At 50.5% G+C, this 12506-nt stretch overlaps 1 protein-coding gene across 1 annotated transcript in view; it reads right to left on the bottom strand.

Moving 5' to 3' along the window:
* PMFBP1 (polyamine modulated factor 1 binding protein 1) overlaps nt 1-11495 on the bottom strand; it is an 86525-nt gene extending 75030 nt beyond the window's left edge. Inside the window, exons 1-2 of the mRNA XM_035118016.2 lie at nt 11394-11495; nt 11070-11197 (exon numbers count right to left, since the gene is read on the bottom strand). Coding sequence (XP_034973907.2) covers nt 11070-11197; nt 11394-11430 — 165 coding nt within the window. The 5' untranslated portion in view covers nt 11431-11495. The remainder of the gene's footprint in view (nt 1-11069; nt 11198-11393) is intronic.
* Between the last annotated feature and the right edge of the window lie 1011 nt (nt 11496-12506).

Here is a 12506-nt window from a genome sequence, read left to right as displayed (position 1 = left end):
AAATTCTAAATACAGAGACAGATTAATCTATAAACAGGAGAACAGCACAGATTTCACCAAGGAAGCCAAAGATGAATTCAGTGAGGAGGAGAAAAGGACATGAGAGGAAGAGTCTGTGTGTTGTGAGCAAGGGAGTAGGGAGGGAGAGGGAACAGAGGCTGATGTGCTGCTGAGAAAGAGGGCCAAAAAAGAAGAGGGTCAGAGGGAGACACCAGAACCATCAGCATTAAAGAGTAGCAACATCCAGAGCCAGAACTCCCAAGACCTCCTCTCTGAAGAACCAAAAGCAGCATTGCCCACCAAACATCTGCAGCTTGTTAGAACTATGAGGGACTGTGACAGCCACTTACCAAGAGCGTCAGAAGAGTACGGCTTATTGCAGTTTCTCTAACTAGGGCACAGAGATCTTGCTGACAGCCTTTGGAGCTATGGGCAGTTGTGCAAGCAGAATGTGGGACAACACACTAATGCTATTCTAGCCTTCCTTTTCAGAAACCAGAGGTTTCACTCTGCGTGTGTAAAAGAGACAACAACTTCTTGGCAACGGAAGTAATGTGCTGGCAGTACAGAGCTCTATGCCTGGCTAACACACCTCCAGCTTGATCGTCAGTCCAACTGCAGCTGAGTCTCTGAGCCTGACTGATCTCATTAATCCAAGTAATCTTCTACGGAAAGATCAAATCAGCCTGGAATGCCCATCAGTGGCCAAACAATGGAGCTCTTCAGAAATTTCAAAGCCCCAGGAGCATAAGAACCCTTCTGGATTTAAGAAAAAAGGCCCTGCACCTTGAATTGAGCTCAGTAATTAACTGAGAGCTAGTGGGACTGTCTTAACGTATGTATTTGGGGGAGGGGTAGAAAGAGAGAGAGGGGGGAGGGGGGAGTTGTCACCCAGCCCAGGTCAGCAGTTGTATTCTGAAGCAGCCACAGTTTCCAAATTGTTTCCAAAGGCAGCCTCAACAATAGCACATTACACTAATACTGTACTGTTTTGAGATTTCCAGAGCCCGGATGACTGTAGCCAGGAGGGAATGGTGCAAAAGGGCTGTAGGAGGCCACAAACCAAAGATGGTGAAAAGTGCCACTCAGAGCTACTGAGAATAGCTGTGCTTCCTGAGTCAAAGCTGGATATGCAAGTTCTAACTGCACTCCTGATATTTAGCAGGCACATAGATCAGGCCAGAACAGGCTGAACATCACTTCCTTGGGCAGGCAAACCACCCACAAACAGTACCTCCATCTTGTTGGGAATGTATCATTGGGTTTTTTATTGTTTGTTTTCGTGTGGTTATAGTAAATGTTTGATAGAAAGGCAGGGTATACACCAGGGTCTCAAGACTACGGCCCGTGGGCCGGATGCGGCCCAATTGGCCTCCCAAACGGGCCCGCAAAAGGTCTGGGTATCGGCATGGCCATTCTGCATTTAATTTTTTTTTTCCAGCGAGAGCCATTTTTTCCCCCTGCGTCGCCATTTCCTCCCTCTCCCTCACCGTGGCGACGCCTCCTCCCTCCCTCCTCCTTGTACAGTCGTACCTCGGTTTACGACCCGCTCGGGTTGCGAACAGTTCGGGTTACGAACTCCGCAAACCCGGAAGTGTTTTCGGCGCGCACGCGTCCCACGCATGCACAGAAGCGGCTTTGCGCATGCGCAGAAATGGCGCTCAGTTTGCGACCTTTTCGGGTTACGAACCGCGATCCGGAACGGATCGTGTTCGTAACCCGAGGTACTACTGTACTAGCAAAGGCCAGTAGCAGCCAATCACAAAGTGTTTCAGGCCCCAGCCAATGGGCGGTCAGCAGCTGCACGTGCATGCGTGACCACAGGAGGAAGGGGGCTGTGCTAAGCATTCTGGATCTCTATTTTCCTTGTCTACTGCCCTCTCTGGTCATGTTTTAGTAGTGTGTCCAAAGCCTGCAAAACAAGTTTGAAAATAAATTGACAGAACAAAAGTTTATCTATACAGTGGTACCTCGGTTTATGAACTTAATCCGTTCCGGAAGTCCATTCTTAAACTGAAGCCGTTCTTAAACCGAGGCGCACTTTCCCTAATGAGGCCTCTTGTCACCGGTGCCCTTCCATTGTTCGGATTCCGTTCTTAGACTAAGGTAAAGTTTGCAAACTGGGAAACTACTTGTAAACCGAATAGTTTGTAAATAGGGCTGTTCCTAAACTGAGGTACCGCTCGCTGTATAGACTAACTTTGCAGAATTAGAAGTATTAGTTGGAAGTAGTATTATATCCTTAGGATTAGAAATGGGGGGGGCAGTACATTGACACCACAGATAAGAATCCTACAATGTGTGGACACTGAAGACAGGGCTATCATCAACAGGCTATTTAACAAAATCCTCTATAAATTTTCAAATTTAAAAAAGAAAAGAAATAAATGTTCACACAAAGCTGCCAGAATGTCTTTATGTTCTCCATAACAGCAACAGTAAAACAGCAATAGCAAACCCTCCCAAGGAATCTCTTATCCCAACCAAGTATTCACACAGAGAAACACTTGCCAAGGCAGGAGCAGCCAGTTTAGAGAAAGGTGAGGTGGTGAAAGAGGAAATCTTTCAGCACTTTCCTAACAGAGATCCCAAAACTAGCTAAGAAAAAAATTGACTTCTGTGGAGCTTTGCAGGAAATAATCAAAGCTGCCTCAGTAGCAGCATCTTTGTGCACACACTTTTTACTTGCAACAATTCCCACAAAGAAAGACCAACTGTGGGGAATCTCTGGCCCTCCCGGTGGTGGGGCACTCATTAGGCGCAGCAGCAGTTCTCGTTTTGCCTCCTAGGCCTTTTCCGCCCCAAGTCATACTCATCCACTTATGACATCAGGTGTGGAACTATTGGGAAACTTAAAGTCCACTCCTAATTGTTTCTTGCCAAGTGGGGCTTTGTCACTGCGCTTTTAAAATTTGGTTGTAAATACAAACACTGCTGACAGGGCATTTCACAAATGGGGAACCACCACTGAAAAGGCTCTGTCATGGTTAAACCCCTAACAGACAAACTAAACAATAAGACCAGACAAAAAAAGGAGGCTTTGCAAGGCCAGGTGGTTAGGTGGCAAGGACAGGCTTAGAGTTCTACTCCCTCCTCTTGTGCATCCCTTTTGCTGTTAAAATCAGGATCATAGCTGTCAAGTTTTCCCTTTTCTCACAGGGAAGCCTATTCAGCATAAGGGAATTTCCCTTTAAAAAAAAAAGGCCGGCCTCTGTTCTTAATGTGATGCGGTTTTCCCCCTGTAAGGCCTAAACACAACAGCTGCAAAGCATTCCAAAGGATGAGGCCCTCAAACCAACACAGCACTCCTAAGTGCACCTGCATAGAGGACAGCATAATGAAAAAAGGAGCTGCTGGCATCTGGCTGGGGGCAGGGGATCAACAGGAAACAAAGGGATGATAAAAGACATTCTGTGTGCTAGCTCACTCCAGAACTCAGAAGCTTCAGATGAATGAACCAATGCCAGTTCAGAGCAGAAGCCCAGATTTCTCAGGGCTTGTGTTGTGTTCACCAAGTTCTAGGTTCCTGCGGCTGTTACTCAGCTGGATCCAGGCTGTCCCTGCCATGACACAAGTCCCCACCGTTCGGTCACTCAACAGGTTGCTTGTTAGGCAGGATCAGTTATACACTGCAGGCAGGTCAATTGCCACAGGCACTCTCTCTCGCTCTCTCTCCCCCCCCCCCTGGAGTACGTTCCTTCACATACACTATGAGCTGGGGTCTCAACAGGCATCTATACAAAATCCTTGGATTGACACAGCACAGCTAGGATAGTTATTGCAATGACTCAGTTGCGAAGGGGTTTGACAAACACATTTGAGAGGCTAACAGGAATCAAGACCCCTTCAGCAGGTAAAGCTTTTACCTGCAAAGACAAACAAGGATCAAACTACATGTGACATCTACAATTAAACAGCAGGAGGATGTGATGGAGAGGTGCTTGAGTCCATGCACCTTAGCAAATGCACTCTAACTGACCTGATCAGTTTCCAGGCCCAAAGGTGGAAAAGAGGGCTGGTGGAGTAACTGCCCAAAAGTAAATAAATAAAAATAAGTAGGTGCTTTTTCTTTTAAGTAGCAAATTTTTATTTTGTAGGGTATGTGCCTAAGGAGTTTCCCCCTCTGCCTCTGCAATAATTGAGCCCAACAGCCCTTCTTCTTTCCAATCACAAAGAGCAGCTTTGCACCCCGGCTACACCAAGGAGCACTTCAGAGCAACCTCACACCAAAACGGCTGATTTCTCAGGGATGCTGCAAAGGTATTCAATAAAAAGCTTTTAAATGCATATTTTTAAACTTGCAACAGGAAAGCTTTCCTGTGTCAAGACAGTAATTCTTATAACAGCATTGATCAAAATGTCATTCTTTTATGAGTGTACAATACCTTTTAATGGCATACAACCAGCCATTAGGGTTATACCCCTCCATACAGCAGAGGCATCTTCCTGGAAAAAGGGAGCCCCTGGCCAAGGCACAGGCAAGCCAAGCACAGCCCTTTTTCATCACTGCAGCAGCTCCCCAATGATCTTCCAGAAGCCGCAATATTCAAGGTGCATGTGTACCAGGGGCTGGCTTTTGCTCCCCATTCTCAGGAACACACCCTCCTCTAAAGTGGCAATGTTTTGGCTCTCCCTGGGGGTAGTTCCACTTTCATGCTGCCTCCCTCCCTATCTTTCATCTTTCAACCACTACCCCCTCTACATTTTCTCATCCGATCTGGCAGAGGATGAAATGCCTCCTGTTTTGTTCTAGGCTTTTAGTTTCCAAAGATAGAAACTAAGTGTCTAATGAACTGCTTCTATTCCACAGCTCATTTGAAGCCCTCCAGTGCTCTGACTCTTCAGAGATTTTTTTTAAGAACGGTATTGGAGATTGCATTTACTCTGCTTGAATGAAGGGTGAGTAGGAACCCTGGACAAGAGCGCACCAGCACTCTAATTCTCTCATCCAGCTAAAAATACCAGCTGGGGAGGGAGCGGGCAGACTCCCCATCTCCAAGACCTTTCACGTATGCTATTTGTAGAATTCAATACAGGCTGATGGCTGTCATGCAGGCACAGAGCAAAACCTTTCAATATTTTTGCACCACCAAAGCCAACACAAATACTGTAATATGCCCTTCATACAAGGCCACCTTATTTTTCAGAAATGGGCTAGTTAGTTTCTACACTGGTCATTATTTGCCAGGAATATTCCCTATCTGAATAAAAGAAGGTAGAAGGATAATTGTCACAGATGAGGTGTTGGCTACTCCCGAGTAAGCACTCCACACATCCTCTGGATTTTCATAGTTTTATTGTGCATGCTATATACAGTGGTGAGATGTCTCAAATCATGTCTGCTCTGCATGGGGCAGAAGCCCACAATGGCCTCTCGTGGGCTCTGACCCCCCTTTTAAGACTGGGCATCCAAACGCCCCTCCTCCTTGCTCTATGGGTCCTCCGTGGTCCCAAACCAGGCTCCTGAGGTGCCGTTCTCTCTCCTCCCTCCTTTCCAGCCCCTGCTGAAGCTAGCTCCTCCTCTGCTTCCCTGCTACCAACCTGGAGCTGAGCCACCAGGACTCTGCAGAGCCCTGGACCCGTCTTAACCCTTCCTGTTCCTGATTTGAACTCCCAGACTTGCTGCTGCTCTCCCATCTGATGGAAGTAAGCAGAGTGGGCTGCTCTCTGCAAGCCCTCTCTCTTACATCCACCCCCCCTCCAGGCTCCCCCCCCCTTTCTGAGGCCTGGTTTGCCTGGTCTGATGTCTGTAAAGAGGGCTGGAAGCCTGACAGGTCTTCCTCCTCTGTAGTGTGTGTAAAATCCTGTTCCCAGTCGGTGCTGGGTGGCTGGTCCGTGTAGTTCCTTCCGTTGTCATCCTCCTCCTCCCTCTGGAAAATTGCTTCCGATTCCCGGAGGGCTCCTTGGGTCTGCGTCTCCCCTGCTCCCCACCTGGGATCGCCCTCCCCCTCTGTGTTCCCTGTGCTACTGACGTGTGGTGGTTTGGGTCTGTGGGAGAAAGGAGCGTGCAGTTCCAGTGTGCGGTCCTCCCCTTGCATGGTGTGCGTGGTTGCCTCCTCGTTTTGGGAAGCAGGAGTGCCCTGCCTGGCCATCAGACATTTTAACCCCCCCTCCCCCCACCGGGAGCCCGGGCTCGCTGTGGCACTGTAGACCTCCTCCTCTTCCTTTCTTTCTGGAACCTCTTGGCTGCCTTCTCCCTCCACCCTTCTGTCTAGTGTCTTTTGTGTGATTTCCTCCCCCTCCCTCCTGTCAGCGTCTTGTGTTGGATGTGTGTCACGTCCTCTGAACCTTGGGCTTTCCCTAAAGTGTGAGAGCAAAGACCTGTGACCCACGGGATGGACCTTTCTCGCTGTAGGTACTTCCCCCCTGAAGGTGACAGGGTTGATCTGTGTCAGAACCTTGAAGGGCCCCAGCCTTCTGGGTGCCAGCTTCTTCCCCCTTCCCCCCATGGGAAGGCCTTCTGACCACAGCCAGACCCTGTCCCCTCCGTGGAAGACCTTCTCCAGTCCCCCGTGATGGTCTGCCCCCTCCTTGTAAGCCTCATTGCCCCTTGCCACGTCTCCATCCAGTTGTTGGTGTACTGTCTCCCTCCTCTCACCCCATGCCTCAATAGGTGGTCCCCCAATCTCCCCCTCCCCCTGCTCTGGGAAGGCTCTGGGGTTTCGCCCAAGACTGGCCTTACTGGGTGTGAGCCTCGTGAAGACATGTACTGCATGCCCCTCCGTGGGGTTGTCATGATATTGCCTGAGAATCTTCCCTCTGAGGGAGTCCTGGGGCATATACCGGGCATCATTGCTAAAGAGTAACCCCTCTTTCTCTGCAAGCCTTTCCCCTGCCCCCTCTCCCTCCCTCAAGTCCCTCCGTATGTTCTGGGTAAAAGTGTCCTCTTTGGTGAGTTGGCTCAGTTTCTCTTCCTGCATCCCCGCCTCTGCGTCGTTCTATCCGCCTGGGGAGCTGATGTGGTGCGATCCTGAGGATTCTCCTTCTTTCCTGCAGTGCTCGTTGCCGTCTGCATCTCCAAAGGTGAGATCTCCCCGGCGCTGGCTGCCCACAGGGTCATTGTCCATTAAGTCCAAAGCTAGCACTTCTGCGTGCTTGTTCACTGTCATCTTCCGAGAGGGGGTCTGTTGCGTGACCTCACCCTCCTGCAATTCCCGGCCGCCTACGGTCAAGACGCTCATGGGCAGCTCCCTTGGGAAAATGGGAATCTGATTCTGCTTAGCCAAGTCCACCGATAGGAAATCGTTGCTGCTGCCCCTGCGGAGAAGCCCGACTGTCTCCTGGGTCTGGCCTCTTGGCAGCTGCAGACTCACTTCCATCTCTTTGTCGTGCTGTGGGGTGTTACCGGAGGGCTCAGTTGTTGGTGCTCCGCCTGGCCCCTCCCCTCCTGATCTGGCATCCAGGCTTGTGTCTGTGCCTGCCTGCTCTCGCCATTCCTTCCTCTGGGGGCAGTGTTCCACCAAGTGGCTGGGTGCATTGTAAAGGCATCTCCCGCCTTTCTCTTCCCTCTGTTTTCCCGCGTCAGCGTTTGAAAGTACCCGCGCGCGGGCTTTGTCCCTCTGCATCACATCTGGCTGGAGAGGTCTGTGCTGGGCTGCCTCCCCGGGACTGTATGGGAACTTGTGGCCGCTGCCTTTCCCCTCCGTCTGTCCCCTCTGGCCGGACTCGCCTCTCAGCCTCCTGCACTTCCACGCCACCATGCCTTTCAGCCTTAGAGCCAGCTTGTGCTGAGGGTCGCCCTACAAAGCGCTGGCCCGTGGCGGCAATCAGCTCCTCAGCCCTCCTGAGTGTCCTCTCTGCTTGTCCAGCCTCCGCTCCTCCGGCTTGGCTGTGTTCAGAGCTGCTCGGTTCAGTAAGCCTGGCTTCCCCTGTGCCCGGGTGCCTACCTGGTGCTTGAGCCGTTCCATAGTTGCAGGGTGCTGGCTGCAGCTTGCTCTCTGCTGTTCCCCTCACGCATGCCAATCCTTCCTTGGCATTTCTCTCTTCCGATTTAGATGCTGCCACGTTCCCAGGTCTCTCCCCTCGGGGTAGCCATCAAAAGATTGTGGGCTTGCTGTCACGTTTGCCGCTCTCTCTCCTCGGGGTAGCCATCAAAAGATTGTGGGCTTGCTGTCACAGATGAGGTGTTGGCTACTCCCGAGTAAGCACTCCACACATCCTCTGGATTTTCATAGTTTTATTGTGCATGCTATATACAGTGGTGAGATGTCTCAAATCATGTCTGCTCTGCATGGGGCAGAAGCCCACAATGGCCTCTCGTGGGCTCTGACCCCCCTTTTAAGACTGGGCATCCAAACGCCCCTCCTCCTTGCTCTATGGGTCCTCCGTGGTCCCAAACCAGGCTCCTGAGGTGCCGTTCTCTCTCCTCCCTCCTTTCCAGCCCCTGCTGAAGCTAGCTCCTCCCCTGCTTCCCTGCTACCAACCTGGAGCTGAGCCACCAGGACTCTGCAGAGCCCTGGACCCGTCTTAACCCTTCCTGTTCCTGATTTGAACTCCCAGACTTGCTGCTGCTCTCCCATCTGATGGAAGTAAGCAGAGTGGGCTGCTCTCTGCAAGCCCTCTCTCTTACAATAATGTTTCTACTTTACACAGAAAGCGTGATGAAGAGGGTTCGAGGTACATGCAGATAACAATGGTCACCCAGCCAGAGACTTTAGGATCCCTCACCTTCCAGCACCCTGCTCAGGAGCCACTTGGGAGTCTGGATGCTCAGCGAGATCATAAGAAGTCATGAGCACAAACAGTCTACAATGGGACCGAAGCCTTTCCTTAAAACACAGTAACATTAAGTTTCAAAACCTCATATGCAAGGGGGATAGATGAGAGAAACAATGACCATGTCCAAGGAGCATCCTTCTCTTTACAGGCCAGCATAATCACACTGCCAGCACTACAATATTTGCCAGAGATTTGCCACAGTTTTCAGCACTAACTACAACTGCATCCAATGCCAGAAGACGATTGGGCCCACTGCCACATAAATGTCACCTAGACTTTGCTTTTGTCAACAGGACCACACTGGCATAAACATGACAGAGACATTGACCCTTTCTTGACTCTCCTTTGCTGAGCAGAGTCCATAATGGCAGGCAGCTGTTTAAAGCTGTATTGGTGGGGTGAAGGCAGCACTTGAGTCAACTCACCATGATGTGATTATCACTCCTACTAGTGGCAGAGGCCATGTAGAATACAAAAATCCCATATTTGCAGAATGGAGGCCTCACCAGGAGGTGGAATGAGGCTGAGAGCAGAACTGGCTGTCAGTTCCAGGATCTTTTGCTCTTCTTGTGTAGTTAATAGTTTTTATTAATACCTATATGTGTTGTCTAAAATGATGATGGAATATTAACAATCCTATCCTCCTTAGTTGTATTTTTTCTCCATTGTTTATGAAAGTGTTGTAACTTTGCCTGTTCTCATTCACATTTTAATAACTCCTAACAATATTAAAAGCTGCACTCTTTTGAAGCTTGCATTATACTACATTCTACTTCTTAAGGTTGTGAATATCGCTTTATAAGACTTTGACTAAATGTGCTACAACATTCAGAGAATCCTAAATGTGAAGGTGAATGAATTGTTTAAATTGAAATTTGTTATTTAAAACTTAATAAAAATATTTTTTTAAAAAAGTGCTACAACATTAACCCAGCTTTTCTTTGCCTCCCCCCTGTTCTGCTTGGCATCCAGCCTGAAGAGGAGTTCTAGAGACCTGGAAACGTGCACGTTATTTTGTGACATTTTGGCTGCTCAAATAAAATTTTACTTATGGACCAAATATAGCTACCTTTATTATCTCTTTCCATTTCCCACTTTCTAATATACAAAAAAGTGCCAAAAATGGCATCTGGGTAATTATGTGTGCCAAGCTAGACAACTCAGGAGGAAGTCTGAGCTCTTGTGGAAAGGTCCAGCTGCCCTGTCAGCACTCAGTGGCAGAACTTCTGAAACAAGTGGATCAAGGGGCCTGGCAATAGGGTTGCTATGCTTGTACTCAGATACCATTTGTCAGCCAATGCACTGCTGAGCATCTCCACCACACAGAGTAGCCTACCAGAAACAGTCCACAAAGGCAGAAGTACCTGAGCAGAGCTGCATCCATTATCTGGAATAGTCAGTTCTGGACTTTGTCCTCCTTCAAAAACAAGACTCCTTGGAGGGCTTGATTCAGTCATCCAGATACAGTCCCTTTACTGTCCAACCACACAGCAGAACAACCCTCTCAGGCTCTCAACCCTAACCTTGGGTAAGTTTCCAAGGGGCCTTAGACCTGATTCCCGGGGACACCTGGTGAGCCTGTAGGCCTCATTTTTCCTCCATGAAATAGAGCAGCTGTGAAATACATTGCAAGAAAATGCCAGGCCCACAGGTGCACAACCACAATCTAATTCTGGATGCAAACAGAAAGAAGAGAGCCAAGAGGCTGAGTAGGTTGATCACCCAAGAACTCAATGGTGCGAACATGAGCAAGCCTGGCAGCTGATGGCCCAGATACAGTACTGTACACCTTACAAACATGATAAAGCTGTGGGATAAACAGCAAACAGTTACAACCACTGAAGAAACCAGCCACCAGTTTTGCAGCAATGCCAGTCACAGGGTATGTGTGCAGTGCTGTATTTACGTATAAGCTAGACAAGCTATAGCTTAGGGCCGCATTCTCTTGGGGCACCCAAAAAAATTTAAAGGAGAAAAACCTGGATGTACATTTCCAAAATATAAGATAAAAAAACAAATAAAACCTACATACAGCAACAATGTTTTGTGTTGTGTAGGCTCCTAAGAAATGGGCCATTCCTGCTAGTCTGCTCCCTAAAATATCACTAGTTTTCTCATTTCTAACAGCGACAATTTGTTGTTGATAAAGGACAGCTGGATATATAAAGGTCTGGACATTACCTTCAGTAGCTTAGGGCCTCATCAAACCTAAATCCGGCCCTGTGTCAGGCGCCCACTCCCTTTGGGCAGTCGAGGGCGAGCCAGCAGTACCCTGGCAGGAAGGGGCAGGATGTTGCTCAGGGGAACACCTCCTACAAAGGGAGACCTATTAAGGGGAAGAGGGAAGATACCTTGCGAGCGCCTTCCGGATTCTCCGCCAGCTGGATCCCCACGCAATGCAGGCGCTCTTGGTAGAGGGTACGGAGCTCTCCAAAGAGACACTTCAATGCACGAGAGGCCGGAGGGCGGCCCAGGCATTCTGCTGGGGAGAAAGGCGGCCATCAGAACCGGGAGACGGGGCGAGCCGAGGGTGGGGGCGCCTCCTCCTCCAGACCCCGCCCTTGTTCCCCGGTGGACACGAGGCGGGGGGATGGGAGGGGTCCGCGAAGGATGCCTTTGGGGGAGGGGCTTCCTCTGAGGGGTAAGGGGCGCGTTCCCTGCTACGACCTCCTCACCCCAGGCCTCTTCCCGCTCCGGTGCCTCCATCTCCATCTCCTGCTTCAAACGGGGCCGCCGCTAGTCCTTCTCCCCGCCCACTAAGTGATGGGCACGCCGCTCGGCCAACGGCGATGGAGTGCCAGATCTGGGCCCGCCTTCTCCCCCATCAGAACCCAATCACCGCTGCCTGGGGCGGAGAGCCGCGCAACGGACCTCTCCGAGCTGGAGTCGCTCTACCTTGCTGGCACCTGGAAGGACGAAAGCGGCTTAGGCGATTGGCTTCTGGTTCTCCCTTCGGCCAATAAGGAGCGAGGTATTGCAGGCAAGCTCGGCAGACGGGAGAGCGGCCGCCGGTCACCATGGCGACCGCGCGGTAGAGGCACTGCGATGGGGCGACACGCCCCCTTGTTTTACAGGCCAGAATTTGACCTGTGTGGAAACCCGGCGTTCCTCCCCGCCCCAAGCCAAGGGCCTGCCCTGCCCTTTGCGAAGCGCCGGTACCTTCGGGCAGGCGCCCGTGGATGCGGACTCCAGCCCCGCAGGGGGCACACAGGCACCGGGCCTTTCTGTGGGTCTTCAGGTCCCGCTGCTCGAGCGCCTGCTGGACTTGTACGGCGAAGCCGCGGGCAGGATGATCCGGCCGCGAATGTTGTGTGGAAGTAGACTGCCATTGGCCATGAAGGCTCCATTGAGATGCCATGCCTAGCAGCGGGGTTGCAACTCCGCCTCTTCTTTTCATGTGGGTGGGTGTCCCGCCCCAATGAGGGCAGCGGGGTGTGGGTGTTGCGGGGGGGGGCACTTCCTCTTATTCACCCTAAGTCCACCCGCAGTCAAATTTATTTAATCACAACCCCCCCCCCCGTAAAAGTAAAATCCAAATATGGGAGAAGGAGGAAAACTTGGGCCCGCTTTCTTTCTCTGCACTGGCGCCTCTGGCTCAGCAGTCCCAGAGTGGCCAAGCTGTTGCTTCTGGGAAACCGCAAAGCAGCCGGAGATCTCCTTGGCATGCCCACTGAGCTGCTACCAAGTGCAGTCATGGATGCAAATGCAGATGGCATTAAAAGAGGATAAGACTAAGGTGCTACTGGACATTTTTTTTTAAAAAAATATTTATTTATTTATTTTGATTG

Source organism: Zootoca vivipara, chromosome 6 (assembly GCF_963506605.1).
Source record: "Zootoca vivipara chromosome 6, rZooViv1.1, whole genome shotgun sequence".
NCBI lineage: Eukaryota > Metazoa > Chordata > Lepidosauria > Squamata > Lacertidae > Zootoca > Zootoca vivipara.
Note: the sequence above shows the minus strand (reverse complement) of the source record. Positions and strands in the feature narration are given on the sequence as shown.